Source organism: Dermacentor andersoni, chromosome 2, assembly GCF_023375885.2.
Source record: "Dermacentor andersoni chromosome 2, qqDerAnde1_hic_scaffold, whole genome shotgun sequence".
Classification (NCBI taxonomy): domain Eukaryota; kingdom Metazoa; phylum Arthropoda; class Arachnida; order Ixodida; family Ixodidae; genus Dermacentor; species Dermacentor andersoni.
In genome coordinates this window covers 239,006,119-239,025,099 of record NC_092815.1, presented here as the reverse complement: position 1 = coordinate 239,025,099, position 18,981 = coordinate 239,006,119, and the positions used below count along the sequence as shown (strand labels likewise).

Here is an 18,981-nt window from a genome sequence, read left to right as displayed (position 1 = left end):
TGCAAAGACAGACTGCCAAATCCATCCTTAAAACTTGGCTGCATCGGTGTAAAAGATTGGCATTGTTAAATTTTCAGTTCATAGCACTCGGCATGCACTCTGGTGTGGTGTACATCCTGGATCACCAGGGCAACAACATTCGCAACAAAGAGCTCCAGCTGGTAAGTGCCCATTGTCCATCACTTGTTGTGTTCTCACATGACCTGCTAACATTGTGTTTCGCCTGCTGGCATGGTTGCATATTTCCTGTGCAGCCTAAACAGGAATTCAAAGGACACTTAAGAGTAAAACAATTTGAGCCATATTAGTAAATTATCATTCTATAATTCTGAAAAAGCCGCTCTTACCTGGAGGAGAGGCTTGATCCAGAAAAGATGCAAAAGCTAAAAACAAGTGGAAATGCCGCCTTGAAGCTCCCATATCAACTCCTCATAGATTTTGTGTGGTGCCCGCACGGGTCTAGTGAAATTCTTATTGGTCAAGATAGGTTGCGTTGTATTCTAAGAAAGCGAAAGACAAGACACATGACACTTTGACGCCCAAATTCAAAAAACTCCTTTGAAATCTGTGACGTCACACTGGTGAACTGGCACTGGGGCTTTGGTGTGAAATTTGAAAAAGCCAACTTTGACATTCATTTTCTTTCCATATGATCAACCCATTACTTCAAAGTTAGTGAGGGCTTAGTGTGCGGCTTCAAATCAAAACAGGGCTTACATTCAGCTGTAGTGGAAGCTGTCTTTCTATTGTGGCCTTCACACGACAACCGACAGCCACACTTTTCAATAGATATTGTTACTGCTGTTTCAATTGCCATGTGTAGTGCACATTAGTGCACCGCTTGTAGTGACATCTTCTGACACTTTCTTCAACCACAATGCCTGAGAAAGGTTGTTGTTGTGTCGTTGTTCTTGCAGAAAGGAGAAAGAAATTGAGTAAATGCTGACAACTTTGGTGCGGATGACTTTTTGCCTGCTTATAGGTAGAACATGTATGTCCATTGCAATTATAGTTGTCTGTGCTACACTTGACATCAGATTCTCAATATGGCTCCACCAGTGCTGCTGTGTGCATCTGTTTCCAGTGTCCCAGAATTCAGTGACGTATAACATATCTTTTATGTAGGTTAAAACTCCACTGAGTTTCTCTTGTGACCTAGTTTGAATGAAATGTCCTGGAAAAAAGTGGGGCATGCCAGTCGTGGAGTGTGAAATTAAAAAAATGAATGTTCTGCATTCATGTCTTCTGTGAATAATGAGTTTCTTTTGTTCACCATATATGTATGAGCATTGCTTTGAGGGAACATTGTGCTAGTCTAAACTGGCTCGGTATTCCTCTCTAACTTCTCTTTGATCCAAGTGCTAACACATTGAAGGGGAAGCTTTAGTTCGGGAATTACTATTTATGCATGGGAACGAAGAAATCATTTCTTTTTCTCGACAACCAATGCACCAAACTTGATGAGGTCTGTTGCATTGAAAAGTAAAAGCTAAGATCTAATAATTGTAGGAAGCTAATTTTTTATTTAGGCTGTCAAATTTTTTAGCATTGAAAAAAAAAAAGCTCAATTACCAAGTTTTCAACTCTGTAACTCAGGAATAAATAATGATAGTATATATCAAAACTCTGTAAAGTGCGCCTATTAAGAAACTTGAAGCGTATAACCATGATGTATTATATGCTGCTCTCAAATAGCATGACTAATTTGTGAGAACTTTTGCAAAACACCTATAAGCATTGGAACAATTTCACGTTAGCTGTAAACTCGTACATCAAATTTGTTCTCTTGGGAGTCTTTAACAGTTACAGTTTACAGAACTGCAATATCTGAACGCTCCAGCTTTGTAAATATTGTCACGTGGTGGTGTCGTTGAAGAACACAGTAGCAATACTGTGAAAGACAAAACTAACTTTTATTGGGCGAACCTGTGCCCACAAAAACAGACTACACTTATAGCACAATGATCGCGGCGAACACAGTCAGTGATCATCGAAAATCTGATCAGCGGGTCAAGCGCGTCGGCTTTTATACATCAGTCGTTGAATGTTCCAAAGCAATCACTGGGACCCACGTGCCTTCCACAAAGTTCTACATCATTCGCGTTGCGCACACATGTGATCAGATTACACAAAGTTCGGTCACAAACAGCGGATAGAAGCATCGATGACATTCCAGAAACTTCCGATACATGCAGGCGTGTCCTGCGCTGTGCGATAACATTTGTTAGGTGGTGAAACTTGTCACCCGATAAAGACAAGTGCACGTGTCAATAACCCCCTCTTAAAAAGCATCGAGCCGATGCTGCAAACGAAAGTAATAAAAAAAGCACCCGTAGCAAAGAGAACAACAAAATAGGGAAGTTTGTCAGCGTCCGTAAAATGGTTTAAGACGCACCACGTGGACCACTTCAGATCGTGCACGGCACCGCTGTGAATGCGGAATGCCATCTGGCGCGACCTCATAGTCCAGTGCGCCAATACGTCGAATGACCTTGTAGGGTATGAAATAGCGTCGCAATAGTTTCTCACTGAGTCCTCGTCGGCGTATCGGAGTCCAAACCCAAACACGGTCACCGGGCTGGTACTCGACGTAGCGTCGTCTGAGGTTGTAGTGTCGGCTGTCGGTACGCTGATGGTTCTTGATCCGTAGGCGGGCGAGCTGTCTGGCTTCTTCGGCGCGCTGGAGATAGGTAGCGACGTCAACATTCTCTTCGTTAGTGACGTGCGGCAGCGTGGCATCGAGCGTCGTCGTCGGGTTCCTGCCGTAAACCAATTTGAACGGCGTGATCTGTGTTGTTTCTTGCACCGCCATGTTGTAAGCGAAGGTTACGTACAGCAGGACCGCGTCCCATGTCTTGTACTCAACGTTAACGTACATTGCTAGCATGTTGGCGAGGGTCTTGTCCAGGCGCTCTGTGAGACCATTCGTCTGCGGGTGGTAGGCAGTTGTCCTCCTGTGGCTTGTCTGGATGTATTGCAGAATGGCTTGGGTGAGCTCTCCTGTGAAAGCCGTTCCTAAGTCGGTGATGAGGACTTCTGGGGCAGCAGGATGTTCTCGCCGAAAAATTTCGCCACTTCGGCTGCGCTGCCTTTTAGTAGAGCTTTAGTTTCAGCGAAACGGGTGAGATAGTCCATCGCTACGATGATCCACTTATTCCCGGATCTTGACGTCGGAAACAGCCCCAACAAATTCATCCCAATCTGCTGGAATGGTCGGCGAAGAAGTTCAATCGGCTGTAGTAATCTTGCTGGCCTTGTCGGTGGTGTCTTGCATTGCTGACAGTCTCGGCATGTCTTGACGTAACGTGCGACGTCGGCGGTCAGATGCAGCCAGTAATACCTTTCCTGTATCCTCGACAGTGTCCGGGAGAATCCGAGGTGCCGAGCAGTTGGATCATCGTGTAGGGCGTGCAGTACTTCTGGAAGCAGCGCTGACCGTACAACAAGAAGGTAGCTGGCGCGAACTGGTGAGAAGTTCTTCACGAGCAGGTTGTTTTATAGCGTGAACGAAGACATCCCGTGCTTAAATGCCCTAGGGACAAAGTCGGTGTTCCCTTCCAAATACTCGACGAGGCCTTTTAGCCCCGGGTCTGCTCGTTGCTGTTTAGTGAAGTCTTCCGCGCTTATTATTCCAAGGAAGGCATCGTCGTCCTCGTCGTCTTGCGGCGGGGGATCGATGGGGGCGCGTGATAAGCAGTCGGCGTCAGAGTGTTTTCTTCCGGACTTGTATATTACCGTGACGTCGTATTCTTACAGTCTGAGGCTCCACCGCGCCAGCCGTCCTGAAGGGTCCTTTAAGTTAGCTAGCCAACACAACGCGTGATGGTCGCTGACGACTTTGAATGGCCTGCCATAGAGGTAAGGGCGAAATCTTGCAGTAGCCCAAATGATGGCGAGGCATTTCTTTTCAGTCTTGGAATAATTGCCTTCTGCTTTTCACAGCGACCGGCTAGCGTAATATATCACCCGTTCAAGTCAGTCTTTCCTCTAGACTAGGACGGCACCGAGCCTAGGCTACTGGCGTCAGTGTGGATTTCGGTATCGGCGTCCTCGTTGAAGTGTGCAAGTACCAGCAGTGACTGCATGCGTCGTTTGAGTTCTTGAAATGCGTCGGCCTACGGCATTTCCCACTTGAACTCGACATCACATTTGGTTAGATGTGTTAGCGCCTCCGCGATGCATGAAAAGTCCTTGACAAAGCGCCTATAATAGGCACACATGCCAAGGAATCTGCACACTGCCTTCTTGTTGATTGGCTGCGGGAACTTTTCGATGGCAGCTGTCTTCTGCGGGTTGGGGCGTACTCCAGATTTGCTGATGACGTCACCTAGGAACAGAAGCTCATCGTAAGCGAAGCGGCACTTTTCCGGCTTCAGAGTGAGCCCTGATGACTTGATGGCCTCTAATACTGTCGCAAGCCACTTCAGCTGATCGTCGAAATTTCCGACGAAGACAACAACGTCATCCAAGTAAACAAGACACGTCTGCCACTTAAATCCTGCGAACACCGTGTCCATGACGCGCTGAAACGTTGCAGGCGCCGAGCACAGTCCGAATGGCATGACCTTGAACTCGTAGAGGCCGTCTGGCAGGATGAAGGCAGTCTTTTCGCTATCTCTTTCGTCGTCTTCTATTTGCCAGTAGCCAGACTTGAGGTCCATCGACGAGAAGTCTTTAGCGTTGCAGAGCCGATCCAATGCATCGTCTATCCGTGGAAGGAGGTATACGTCCTTCTTCGTGATCTTGTTCAGTCGACGATAATCGGCGCAGCAGCGTAGGGTTCCGTCCTTTTTCTTCACCAGGACTACAGGAGATGCCCACGGGCTTTTCGACAGCTGGATGATGTAGTCGCACAGCATTTCGTTGACTTGTTGCCTAATAGCTTCACATTCTCACGTCGAAACTCTGTAAGGGCTCTGGCGGAGTGGTCGAGCCTACTCTTCGGTTATTATGCGATGCTTTGCAACTGGTGTTTGTCGAATCCTTGATGACGTCGAAAAGCAGTCTTTGTATCGTCGGAGAAGACTTCTGGTCTGTTGCTGCTTGCTCATAGGAAGACTTGGATTCACGTCGAAGTCTGGTTCGGGGACTATGCTCATCGGGGGAGATGCGGCAGAATCCAAGAGGAAAAAGGCATTGCTGGTTTCCACAATTTCCTCGATGTATGCGATTGTCGTGCCCTTGTTGATGTGCTTGAACTCTTGGCTGAAGTTGGTTAGCATAACTTCCACTTTCCCTCCACGGAGTAGAGCGATTCCTCTTGCGATGCAAATTTCGCGGTCGAGCAGTAGATGTTGGTCGCCCTCGATGACGCCTTCTACGTCAGCGGATGTTTCGGTGCCGACACAAATAATAACGCTGGAGCGCAGCGGGATGCTCACTTGATCTTCAAGCACACTCAAGGCGTGGTGACTACGAGAGCTCTCCGGCGGTATCGCTTGATCTTCCGACAGCATTATCGATTCTGACTTCAGGTCTCTGATTGCGCAATGTTGGTTCAGGAAGCCCATGCCGAGAATGACGTTTCGTGAACGCTGTTGGAGGATAACGAAGGTGGCAGGGTAAGTCCGGTCATGAATTGTAATTCTTGCCGTGAAGGTTCGAGTCGGCGTAATGAGGTGTCCTCCAGCTGTCCGAATTTGGGGGCCTTCCCATGCAGTCTTAACTTTCTTCAACTGGGCGGCGATGTGTCCACTCATGACGGATTAATCGGCCCCTGTATCGACTAAGGCGGTGACTGCGTGGCCGTCAAGAAGCACATCGAGGTCGGTGGTTCTTTGTCTTGCATTACAGTTTGGTCTTGGCGTCGGATCACAGCTGCGTCGTGTTGACCTGTGGCTGGTATGTGACGTCATCAGGTCGTCTTTCGTCGTTGTATTCTTTGCTTCCAGACTTCGTTGGAACGGCAATGTGGCGTTATGTCGTCGAGGTAGTTTCTTCGGCGTCTTCGTCGTCGGCGGAGGATCTTCGTCAGTTCGACGAACAGCAACTGCACCTCCATCGGTTGCTGCTTTTAGTTTTCCGGATATAGGCTCGCAGAGCGGCCCCGGGCTGGGCCGGTGTATGGTCGGCGCTGCGGCGACAGGTAGCAGCCTGGTGACGGTGAACGAGATGGTCGTTGAGGGTTCCACTGAGTGGCGGCGAGGTAGTCGGCGATATCACAAGGTCGTTCGCCGAACTGTGGTCGCGGCATGTTAACGGCGAACCCTCGGAGTCCCATCTCCCGGTATGGGCATCGGCAGTAGATGTGCCCAGTTTCTCCGCAGTGATAGCAAAGCGGATGGTGGTCGCGGGTGCACCAAACGTCAGTCTTCTTTGGAAAGCCGCGTGGGATGACGGGTTGGCGTGCTGGCGGCGGGGGTGGTGGTGGACGACGGAACTGTGCTGTCACTGGGCCCTGCTGTGGGCGCGGAGGGGGAACAAGGGGTCGGCATAGTGGAACAGATGGCTCTTTTCTTCCATAAAGATTTATTTATTTATTTTTTTCAATACTGCTGCTCTCCTTCGAGAGCATGGCAGTTGGGCAGTACAATAACAACGTTTTTGTTATGATGACAACGTTTTTGTTAGGTAGCTGCACTCGGGCGTCCAGCATAGCTTCGGCCCTTTCCTTGGGCACGACGCTCGTAAAGACGCGCAGGAAGCCGCTACGGAACAGGTCCCATGTTTCATGGTGGACGCCCGGTTTTCAAACCACATCCTGGCGGCACCTTCTAATGCAACGTATACATGCCGCAGCTTGTCGTCGGAGTCCCAGTTGTTGAAAGTCGCGATTCGTTCATAGGTCTCCAGCCAAGATTTCAAGTCTTCAGTAGCTGCTCCGTAGAAGGTCGGTGGGTCCCGAGTTTGTTGCAGGACAACGGGGGCTGCTGAGGCAGCCATTGGGGTTGTCTTGGCCATGATCTTCTTTGTCGTCTCAAGTAGAAGTCCGTGCTCTGGGGCAGTCCTTGCAGTCTGCGGCTAGCACGCTGGTCTTGGGCGATGTCAGTTTTGTCCTCGGACTTCGGGCTTGGATCGCGGCTTTGCGGGGGCGTTCGGTACATAAATGCACAAGCACCTCCACCAGATGTCATGTGGTGGTGACGTTGAAGAACACAGTAGCAATACTGTGAAAGACAAAACGAACTTTTATTGGGCGAACCTGTGCCCACAAAAACAGACTACACTTATAGCACAAGGATAGCGGCGAACACGGTCGGCGATCGTCGAAAATCTGATCAGCGGGTCAAGCGCGTCGGCTTTTATACGTCAGTCGTCGAATGTTCCAGAGTAATCACTGTGACCCACATGCCTTCCACAAAGTTCAACATCATTCGCGTCGCGCACACATGCGATCAGATTGCACAAGGTTCGGTCACAGACAGCGGATGGAAGCATCGATAACATTCCAGAAACTTCTGATACATGCAGGCGCGTCCTGCGCTGTGTGATACCATTTGTTAGGTGATGAAACGTGTCGCCCAATAATGACAAACAAGTACACGTGTCAATATTGTGCACCTACTTTTATTAAGCTTACTTATTCTCTGCAGTATTTGCAAAAAGGTATGTGGTCCTAAATCAAAATATTGCTTCTTACAGTTTCTAGAATTCAGTGTTCTCTCTCAAATACAACAAATTTCATTAAATCGGTCCACCAATTGTCTGATGAAAACATTTTGGTGTTTTTCATGTATTTTAATACGGCAATTGGAGTTAGGCCTAAGCCAGTGCTTCCTCTGAGTCATATGCCAGATAGTTCAATTCTTGTTTCGGCGTATGTTGCCCAAGCGCCACATATTAGTGTCAGTGAAAGTTGAGTAGCAATGATATCCACCCTGCTTACGAAGAGCGTGAAACCTTAAACATTGGACATTGACGTATATCATTTTACTTTATATTTGGTTGTATGAAGTGTGCTACCTCAATAATTTAGTCCATGTGTGAAAAATGTGTGTAACAAGTAATTACAGAGCGGAAACAAATCCACGTAATGCAAGAAGCCTAAGTAAAGTTTTGTGTCTGCAGCTAGCTTTTCTGATGTCACTGCATGGCGATTTTGATTCCTTTGTGACAGTAATGACAAGAGTCAAGCACTCTATTTTTGTCAGCTGTTCTTGTTTCAAGACAGAGAGTCTAACCTACACTGTATTTTTGAAGTTCTCATTATTCATCCACTGATTGTTGCATTGTCTTCAGCACACGGACACGGTGCTCCAACTGAGCATCGATGAACAGGGTGACCACTTGGCCAGCTGCTCACGTGACGGCAAGGTGCGTTCTGCATAGACAACCAGTGACAACTATCACTTCACAGTGACATCTGCAGGGTACAATGATGCACTATTGTGTGCCTGCTGAAAAGTACTAAAAGAATAGCCTAGGCTAGTTAGTCATATGTCTTCCCATAAGAAGCCTTAGCATTTAAACAAAAGGACAAGAAATCTCATTTTTGTTAGTGCAATGTACAGTGCAATAATAATTGGACTGTTGGCACTTGTCCCATTGCCTTGATTTCCTACATTTACTATCATTATGTTTTCTTGACGCAGTTTTGTATGTCAAGATGGAGACAGTTGTCTGATGCACATATAGGTTTCCAAGCTGCAAATAAAACAAACTTTCACCTGTTGCTAGGCTTTAAGCTTTCTTCTGCAAGGGCAATGCATATTTATTCTAAAAAAGTGAACTGTAGAAGGAATAACGTGGACCAGCACGTTTGTTGATGGGTGGTGAAGTAAGGATCAAAGGGGGTAGTAGGACAGGTATAACAGGTAAGACATATAATTAGCAGTACTCTTATACATGTAACAACAGGGCTCACTAAAACAGATTACACTCTAAAATGCGAAGTCCTGGTGACGCATCATACTGCAAAGCTTTGTTCGCGCTCACCTTCGGTAGTATCTGTTGACAACCAAAGCACAATGTCTGCGGCAGAGATGACATGTAGAGCAAGCTGGCCAGCAGCAGAAGTAAGTTGATGAGAGACCGCATAAGTGGTGGCTTAGGGACATCTGGCACAACAAAAACTACAAGAAGTGCAGGAACCAGCGTGGAACATTACATGGGCTACATCTTGGCACTATAGACCACTGACATGGGCCGCCTTACAAAGTGTGACCCGTCTTGAGGCTGCGCAGCACTGTATCTGGGTAGCCCTCTTGGGACTGGCCCCTCAAACCTCAATGTGCTCGTTCTATCGGCCACCAAGGTTGCAGCTGACAGCTCGCTTGTGGCTTTCGCTTCTTATTTTTCTGCTATCACCTTAGATAGTTGTGCGGCATTTGTAGATGCTGTCGCTGTCTTTCACCACACTAAACAAAAATGCTTCTCTCTCCCCGTGTACTTGTTTGAGAATGGCCAAGGTAACACTTCTGTTTAATGTGCACATTTTACTGTAATAAAAGAATGTTACACAGCAGTAGTGGGTAAGTTGAATTAATGTGCAAGTGCTCAGTTCTTGTAAACAAGATACATTGACTATGAACCTCTTCAATTCCTGTAGTTAGAAATCTGTCTGGCTTCGGGGTCATAGCCAGAAAGTTACGGTCCTCATTGGTAAGATGTTACAATTGTGCTAATTGGGAAACCAATGTACTCGAATTTCTTGGTGAAGGAAGGAGAAAGTGGCCTACTTGCTGCTTTGTTGTATGCCTGGAAGCATGTTATCGTTGTCGCCATTGTGGTTATTGTTGTTGTTGCTTTTAATGTATGGCGTGTAGGAAGCATGTTCCCTTGAGCACTGCAATGATACTGTTGTCTCTCAATGATGTCTCGCTCTCTCTACATGCACCTCTACTTGCGAACTGCAAATGGTTAGAGGAGGCCACTGTGAGGCACTTTTACTCTTTGACCCTCTGGCAGGCCTTTTGTAAAATGTCTCCTAAAACAAATTAAATTTTTTTTATTGAATTAATTATTGCCTGTGCCTTGCTACACACACAGGTGGTGGTCCACGGCCTCTATTCAAGTGACCAGAACCAGAAGCTGACCTTTGACCGTCCCGTCGGTGCTGTGGCCATTGACCCAAACTTCTATCGCTCTGGCTCAGGCAGGCGTTTTGTCACAGGCGTTGACAAGGTGATCATGACCTGACGCGGTGGCTTATAGGCTGTGGAGTTGCGCTGCTAAGCATGAAGTCGCGGGATCGAATTCCGGCAGGAGTGGCCGCATTTTGATGGGAGCGAAATGCAAATACACCCATGGTCCCATGCATTCGGGGCACGTTAAAGATGCCCTGGTGAACAAAATTAATCCGGAGTCCCCCACTACAGTGTTCCTCATAATCAAATCATGGTTTTGGCACGTAAAACCCCAGTATTCATTCAAGGTGATCATGCACTTGCGATATGTACTTGCACGTACCAGACTGCACATAAAGTTTATATGAGACTGCATGATATCTATTAATGAAGGCAGTCAGTCTTAATGGAAACAAACTCATTAAGCATCTTCTTAGTTAATATTGCAGTTCTTTCACATCAGCTAGATTACTTGGAAAAGATAGACAGTACTTGCAGCATAAATTGCAGTGTGCTAGCTAATTAACAAAGCCTTTATAAATTAACTTTGGAGTTAATCACTTCAGAGCACATGTTCCAGCTGCTGGATTAAAGTTCTGCAGTAATTAAGTAATATCCATATAGCAGAAATCCTGTGCTTAGCATCATTTTCAAGAAATTCGTCCTCAATATCCGAGACGGAATACTGTGTCAATGTACCAGCTAACACTTCGTAGTAGGGGTGTGCGAATACCAAATAGCCGATTTCACATTGAATATCAAATCGAATCAAGAAAGAAAAGCCAAATATCATGTTGACTATCAGATAATTTCTCACAAAAATTTAATGCTTACAAATTTCGGGCAAGAAAATAGAGTGCTGCATATGCTTGGGAGTCTCCTAGCATTGCATAACAAGACATAAACATCAAGATATACAGTACGGTCTACTCTTATTAAATGGAACACCAAATTAGTATGCCAGCACTGACTACAGTGCAATTCTGGTAATGAAGGTCTGGAAAATGTTAATCTTTCTATCAGTAGAATTTCCGTTGCATAGAATCAAGTGTTCTTGTTTTTTTTTTCTCCCTTTTTTTCTTCGGAACTAATGAATTAGTGACATTCTGTTGTACTGAATAGCAATGAGGTTCTTGCTTTAATAGTGGACCTGCATTTTGGAGCAATTTTTTATTAATTACACAGAAAGTTTTTCATTCCAGTTTTAATGTTCAGCTCTTGGGAGGCTGTTCCCGTAGCAAGCGTCAGTGTAACCAAGTGAACGAGCAAAGAATGAAAGAGTGCACGCAGGGGATGAAAGACACGGGTGGAAAGTGGAGGAGGAGGGTATGATGAAAGTTTGAGAAGAAAAGCATAGTGTGGTTACGATGGCTACGAAACGACGCCAGATTAGCATGCATCATCTGGGAGGTCTGTCTGCGGCGGCTGCTTTGAATCGCACCCATGTGTCACCCACGCACTGCCTCTCACGATCTCTAGATTAGCCAGGTAGTCATCCCACACTTCGCTCCATTTGCAACATGCCGCACGAGACAGATTGTCCGCACCAGCCGATATATTGCGAAATGAAAACTCGTATAGAGCTGCACTCAAATTTCGCATTAGGGAGTATTGTATTTGTCGGTGAATTCTTTTAAATACAGAAGGGTTAACCAAATTTACGGAAGTTGGGTTAACGTAAGGCTAACCTGAGCAACAGACGAAAGGACTGTGAATCACGTGACTCGATCGCCACTCTGCACGTAACCTACGCCGTCAGTGCCGCTTTATTGAGTTTGGCATGATTTGCCACCTGCCAAAGAATCTGAAATCTGGAGGGCCATGGCAAGCTTACGCGATGCTCGGTACACCCCCTCGTTCATCTGCTGACTCTTGCTTTCGTTTGTGAGGCAGTTTGTCGGCTTTTCAAATGTTGCATAGCTGCTGCGAATAGATCTGCATCGATTCAGCACCAAACCATAGTTTGTCACCAATGCCCGACGAAGCAGCGCCTATTAGCCCTTATGGCTGAGGCAGTGTGGCCATGACGGAAATTCGCCGCTGGCCGATGTGGTAACGGGCCTCCAGCCGTTGCGGAATGCTTGGCACTAATATTTTTGTACGGGTGGCTGAATAGTGATTGATGGCTGTTGAAGTTATGTGAAGTTCATAGCCATGTATCCAATACAATCTGCATGACTATTGGCGGCTAATTGGCCTGATCTTCACACTCTGCGAAATATGCACATCTCCTGCTGCCATCCCCTTTGTCAGTGACCCATTATCATTTCAATCGGTGCACTCAACCTGGACAAACCTTGTACCAACAGAGGCATCCCCGACCGAGGTGACACCGTTGTGCAGATTGTGGCGTTCGGGCATTGTGTGTGTGACCCCTGCATTGGGCCGATGTCAGGGAGCTCTCGCAGTGACTCGAAGTCCACTGCTGCACCAGCCGGGGCAGCCCATCCGCAGCATGCTCAGTGCTCCTTCCGTGCCAAAAATGAACTGCAACGCTCGCTTAGGCAGTATCGAGCATAAGGGTCTCCGTGACGCTTGTGACATGTGGCACTGCACAGGTCCTTACACCGAATATATCAAATATTCGAAAAGTTGAATTAGTAGATATATTCAATTTGCAAATAAAATTATTCAAGTGTTCACTTTCGATTCGCTTTGCTGATATTCAGGTATTTGCACGCCCCTCCTTTGCAACACTTCTGCAGCACACCATGCTTGCTTCACTCCAGAGTTTGTCTGATTTAACCAGTGTGTGGCCACGTAACTCGGAACCTGCAAGCGTTTGATTATTCCATTGAATAATGCATACTGTATTTTACTTCGATTCCAATGCACCTGCGATTGTAATGCGCACCTGTTTTCTGTGACCAAATGAAAAAAAAAAAATCCCTCGATTGTAACGAGCATGTGCTTGCTGTGACCCTAAAAAAAGAAAAGTCCTCTACAGTACCGCGCATCTAATTGTTTCATACAGAAATACAACTTTCTCTCATTTGGAAAAACAAAGATTTACTTCTAATGCACTAATGTGGAGATGAGTAAAAAAAGTTGCAGTTTCGCCCGAAAGGCAAAGCATCGATTGCGATAGCAAATTAGTAGACAGCTATATGAAGCAAGGATAGTACTTTTATTGGCCGTATAATCATGTAAACATTAGCTTACTAACTAAATTAACAAGCATGTGCCGTGCGCGCACGAGCAAACATGAACATGTCTCACTAGATGACTGCGGAAACTCACTATCGAAACGCTGGAGTGAGGAAGTGTGGCAGCAGGAGGAAGCAACTTGACCTTCGTGCTGCCTCTTGCTTAAGCGCAAACTAAGCGACAAGAACACAGCGCAGTGCACCTAGATGCATAGACCATAGCGTCGACTCTGTCCCCATCACAGATCGCTTTCAAGATTGCGGCTGTGCGCAGCCATGCGATATGCAGCAGCCGCTACAGTAGAATGCCTCGCCTTCTGTTTGCGCTAGTCCTGCTCGCAAGTTTCAGGAACTCTGAATGCTCGTGATGTGGCCCGATTTCCGTCTGTCTCCGCACACATCATCACTTTCCCTTTAGTTGCATCATCATGAACTAGGCGTTCTTCGCAGTCAGCACTTTCATGCTGGTAGAGCAAACGCAGGAAACGGGAAGACCAGCACGTGGAGGAAGATACGGCAACTAGGCTTGAAACGCATACGAGGCGGCCATATTGAAATGCCGATGTGGCAACACAGATTTAGTGTCGTAGTCAATTGTAATGCGCATGAAATTTTTGGACCCATTCTATTCGAAAAGAAGTGCGCTTTAGATTACTGTGTCATAGTAAAAACAGAAGAAAACTACAACCAAGGATGGAAAGATGTTTCTGAGCCTTTGGTTGGTTTCCAGGATAACTGCTTTCCAGGATAACTGCTTTCCTCTTTAGGAATGCACAATGGTCCCTGAACATTATTTCATCAAATGCTTGTAATGGCCTGTAGTGGTCGTAACATAACATGCAGTGCAATAACACAGTACACAAAGTAAACAATAATAATGAAAGCATGGCAACTTTTCTTCTTTTTTTGTGTACCTTGTGATGAGTTCTTAGGTCACCAGCTACCAGGTTGTAAATTCAGCATGTCCTGTGACACCCTTTCAGGAATCCACAAATGTTCAGAAATGTTGCTCTGTCCCTTTTGTCAAGGTAACTAATTCAATTTCAGGCCACGTGCTTATGCAATGCAACGGGAATACAAGGACGCTCCTGTACAGAGCTTTGTGCACCTATAAAAGAAATAGGGGGATTAACATCAATCCGGAGCACTTTACTACGGCAACTCTCATAGCCTTGTAGTGGTCTTTCAAGACTCTTCAATACCAAAGTGCCATATCCAAGGCATTGGAAAGCATTAAATTAATAACATTAAGGACTTAAAAAATCTCAGAATTTTGTCTTTGTGGTTTATGGGTTTCATTTATTTATTTGGGATGCAAGAAAATGCTATACAGTGGAATCTCGTTGATACGATTCTGCGTAATACGTTATTTGGGCCAATATATATATTTTTTTCTTTCCTCGGCCAACACCCCATAGGAGCAATGTATTTTCATGTAGTTGATACGATTGCATTTTCACTTGAAATTGGATAATATGACTGCAAACTGGTATTTCTGAAACCCTTAGCTTTATTTTTAGATTTGAATTTAGATTAAATTACATTCCAGTGATCCACGAATGTGTTAAGGGTTGGCCACACTAGCTGAAGAATGTGCGCTGTGCGCTGGCGGCGGCAAACCGTGCTCCACAAAAGCCGCCGCGAAGCAGGTCTTTCGGGCTGCGGTAGGGATCGGTCCTGCACCAATTTAAATTGCAGCATGCCGTGCCGGAAAACGAGTCGTGAGCAAAGGAGACCACTGAGAGCTGCCCCTTCAGTGATGTATGCGTGGAAAACTGGTGTCATGCGGACCCGCCCAACCACTATTTTCGTACTCACATCTAGTATCTTCTGCTCGCGTCAGCTTGCACTCACGCTTGTTTTGGTTGGCATTTCAGGTGAGATTTTGCAGTCATTCATGCAGTCACGTAACGGAATGAAGCACCTGCCCTCGTCCAACAGTCGTATCGCTCATGGTATCGCGCTGCTCTTTGGTGTTCCTTTGTTTTTTTGTTTTTTTTTCTTGCTTTCGTACTACCACCTTCATCTCGGAGTTCGTGGCCTTGTGGTGCCGTGACCTTTGTGACGATGTTAAGGAAGTGCAAGCCGCTGACTTTGAAAGAAAAACTCAATATCATCTGCGAGTTCGAAGAAAATTCAAAGAAGAAGCATGGTGCATCTGGCAAGTGAGCTTGGTTTGCCGGTTTCAACACTGAGCACTGTCATTGGCAAGTGTGGAGAGATTCGTAGAAATGCACTAGTCTTCGACGCCGGCATACAGCAAACAAGAAGTGTGCAGCATGGACAAAGGGAATACATCTTCCTGGCTTGGTTTAAGGAAGTGAGAGCAGCAGGTGTTAACATCAACGGCAAAGTTTTGCGATAGAAGGCCGATGACATCGCACTGTCCTTGGGTATCAAAGGCTGCCAAGCCTCTGGTGAGTGGCTGCGTCACTTTAAGGCACGATACGGCTTGGTCTACAACACAGTTTCTGGCAAACACCACAGCCTACCTGTAGCCCCTTGATGCAGACCTTATTAGAGATGTCAAATTTGATTTCTGAAGCTTGCTGGTTTGTGGCGGCTTTTGGCCAAGATCCAACGAAAGGGCAGCAACTTGAAGATTGACCTTCTCGACACCATTCACTTTTTGGTGATGTCGTGTGATCGTGCCAAGCCAGAAAGCATCGCTAACTGCTTTAAATAGTGTAGACTTTACGGTGCATGTAACACACCGAGCGACCAGGAAGACTACGTTATGCTTGAGTTCCTGGACTGGGATCACTTGAATGCAGGCAGTTCCTCGGAAGATTTTGTGCATGCGAATTACCATCTGGCAACATGTGAGTTATGGATTGTGGAAGACATTATTGCAGAGGCGACCGCTGAAGATGGCAAGCACCAAGATGACAGTGGGAAAGACGGCAGTGATGACGACCAAGATGACGGCACTGAAGGAGGTGGCGACAGCTGCGGCGACCGGTGCTCAACTGCTGGCGACGCACTCACAGTGTCAGACACTCTTCGGGGCTTCATCGCAAATGCTCAGTTGTGTGAGGGAATGGCAGCTTCTTTTTTTAACTTCCAAAAAAACTTGTTCATGGATATTAAAAAAAAGGAAAGTTCAGCAAAAACTGACAAGCTATATTAAGGTTGCTGAATAAACATGTGTTGGCTGTGGTTCGTGTGATGTTGAGAGATGTTGCTCCGCATAATGCACATGTTATGTGGAGAAATACCACTCAATACCACAGGAAACTTTGCTAGCGAGTTTGTCAGCAAGTAAGCATATTTTCTTACTTTTTGGAGCTTGCTTTTGATAATACAAGTTTTTGATGATACATTCTCTTTTATGGCTCCCATAAAGATTGTATCAACGAAATTCTGCTGCATATTGAAGCCAATTCCGTTAACAGCTTCGTGTCGAGGAGTTGCACTCTTAGTGGCGGCTAGTGGCAGTCTGCTCGTTGTTGAATATGACTATTTCACTTTGTTTTTTGAGCTGTAATGCAAAATGTTTATTTAGTTCTTGCAAATTCCTGGTTAGGGCATTGTAATTCAACCTAAACCTTTGAATTTTTTTCATGAAAGCTGCCATGAATGTTGAGTCGCTGTGGGGCTGTTCTGATATGTTGAATGCTACCAATCTGTCAGTTCATCATCGATAGATTTCATTTGGTGCATGTATGGTAGCTTCTGCTTTGTTGTGAATGCCACTGTTCAGGTGGTGCTGTACGAGAAGGGGTTCCTGTCCCGCTATCGCACCAGCATCCTGCACCAGGGTGAGGGCCCAGTACGAAACATCTCTTGGAAAGGACGCTTTGCTGCCTGGGCAACGGACCTGGTACGACACTACACCAGTGCTGTGGGCATGTACACCTGGCGAATTCTTTAACCCTTTTCAGCATCACTGACATACTGGTACGTTTTCGCATTTCTGTCCCGCCATGTCCCTATAACATTCTTTTTTTGTCAGGTAGGAATGGGAGGAGCACATCAAGAGAGCATTTGCCAGTATCCATGTCATTTTTTAAAAATTATTATTGCACAACAGAAATTAAACTGTTGTGTTCGTTTTAGGAGAAAAACTCGACACTGAAAGGGTTAACATTTAGGGAGGATGCAGCTCTGGTTCTAGCCACACACCATTGCTGCACAGTGCTTCCCCATCTTGCAGTGCAAGTAGTGTTGTGCTGCTAAACGCGAGGTCGTGCGATCGAATCTCAGCCACGGCGGCCACATTTTGATGGGGGAAAAATTGCGAAAACACCCGTGTACTTAGATGTAGGTGCATGTGAAAGAACCCCAGGTGGTCCAAATTTCTGGAGTCCCCCACTGCGGTGTGCGTCATAATCAGAAAGTGGTTCTGGCACATAAAACCCCATAATTTAAGTTTTTTTGTAGTGCTAGTAGATCACAATTACAGCAAGTTCTGGTGAATAAGCCAAAATAATGGTGTACATTCAAACAATGTTTTTTACTAAGAGCGATAAAGTACCAACCACTGAGAGGAGGGATGTCCTTTCCATAAATGATACTGTAATGTCGCATGTGGTCGGGTGATGAGCTTGCTTGTGAAGAGGGCACGTAATCCAGATTGCACTAGGACAGTCACAGCCAGAGAGAGCAGTTCTCCCTTGGGGATGCTCTTTTATACCTTTACCTTTTCTTCTACGAGAAGGCTGTCCTGCTCACAAAGTGATAGATACATTTTCTTTTTCCATGACTCTATTGGATTCACATTCCGTGACATCACAGGCATGCTGCCGGGAAGTGGCAAGAAGGGGGCATGGTCCACTTCTCCCAGCTTCCCGTTGCAGGCGTGTTCATGCCATCATGGGGATGCACTATACACTGGAGGAAATAGGTGCACCTACTCCCCCCCGCACAGTATGCCATTCTCTTGCAAACTGCACCCTCCACCTGAGGGTCACAAGTGCAGGGTGGCACAACCTGACCACTAGAGGCCATGTTGGGAACGAAGACAGCATCTACTCATGCAGAAATTTGTTACTGTATAAAGTTTCTGCTAGAGAAGATGGATGCTTGAATCACAATCTCAAGATACTTTCGACTTCCATTAATTTGACCCCAACAGGACTGGCAAAATTGATTGAATTATCCAGTGGGTCAAATTAAACATGATGCAAAAAAAAAAAAAAAGAAACGCTGTAACACATTGCCGATTCATTTCGCAGTAGTTGCCCTATTCTAACATACCCCTGAATCAAACGTGTGCACACTTTAGAAAACCAACTAAAAAATGACGTTACAGCTTCTAAAAAAAGTGGAAATCTAACACTGTCATGAACTTGAGCACACCAGAAACGAGCAGAGACACAATGCAAAACACATTAAAAACAGTTATCCCAAGAAACAATTCTAACTAAAAACAAATAAATAGCAAAGTAAACTCACACAGCATAAATCCCGTACACACGAGAAATTCATAAAAGTACCTATATACAGTCGAACCTCGATATATCGAACAGCGCTGTGTTCGCAAAATAGTTCGATATAGCCAGAATTTGATATATGAAATAACATTAAAATGCTTCATAAATGTTTACAAATAAATCGATGAACCAAGGGCGCGATCGGGGACCGTTGTTCGGAGCGCGCATTCGGTTGCGCCATGCACAATTGGCCTAGGCTGCGCCGATTTCATCGTCCGGGAGTGCACAGTCGATTGTGCTGCACGCATTTAGCGTAGGCCTCACTGACTTCGTCCGCCACGCGAAGTCGGCGCAGTCTAAGCCAGTCGCACGTGACGCAACTGGACATGCTCTCCGAATAAGGGAATAAGGATCCCCGATCGCGTCCTATTCGTGGTGCAGTAAATACTCACTGGA

At 46.0% G+C, this 18,981-nt stretch overlaps 1 protein-coding gene across 2 annotated transcripts in view; it reads left to right on the top strand.

Annotated features, from left to right (window-relative positions):
* Positions 1-18,981, top strand: part of lt (vacuolar protein sorting-associated protein light) — a 184,138-nt gene that overhangs the window by 42,579 nt on the left and 122,578 nt on the right. For both annotated transcript variants that reach the window (XM_055075699.2, XM_072286637.1), the window contains exons 4-7: positions 78-161; positions 8,179-8,253; positions 9,928-10,062; positions 16,854-16,973. In XM_055075699.2, the coding sequence (XP_054931674.1) occupies positions 78-161; positions 8,179-8,253; positions 9,928-10,062; positions 16,854-16,973 (414 nt within the window). The remainder of the gene's footprint in view (positions 1-77; positions 162-8,178; positions 8,254-9,927; positions 10,063-16,853; positions 16,974-18,981) is intronic.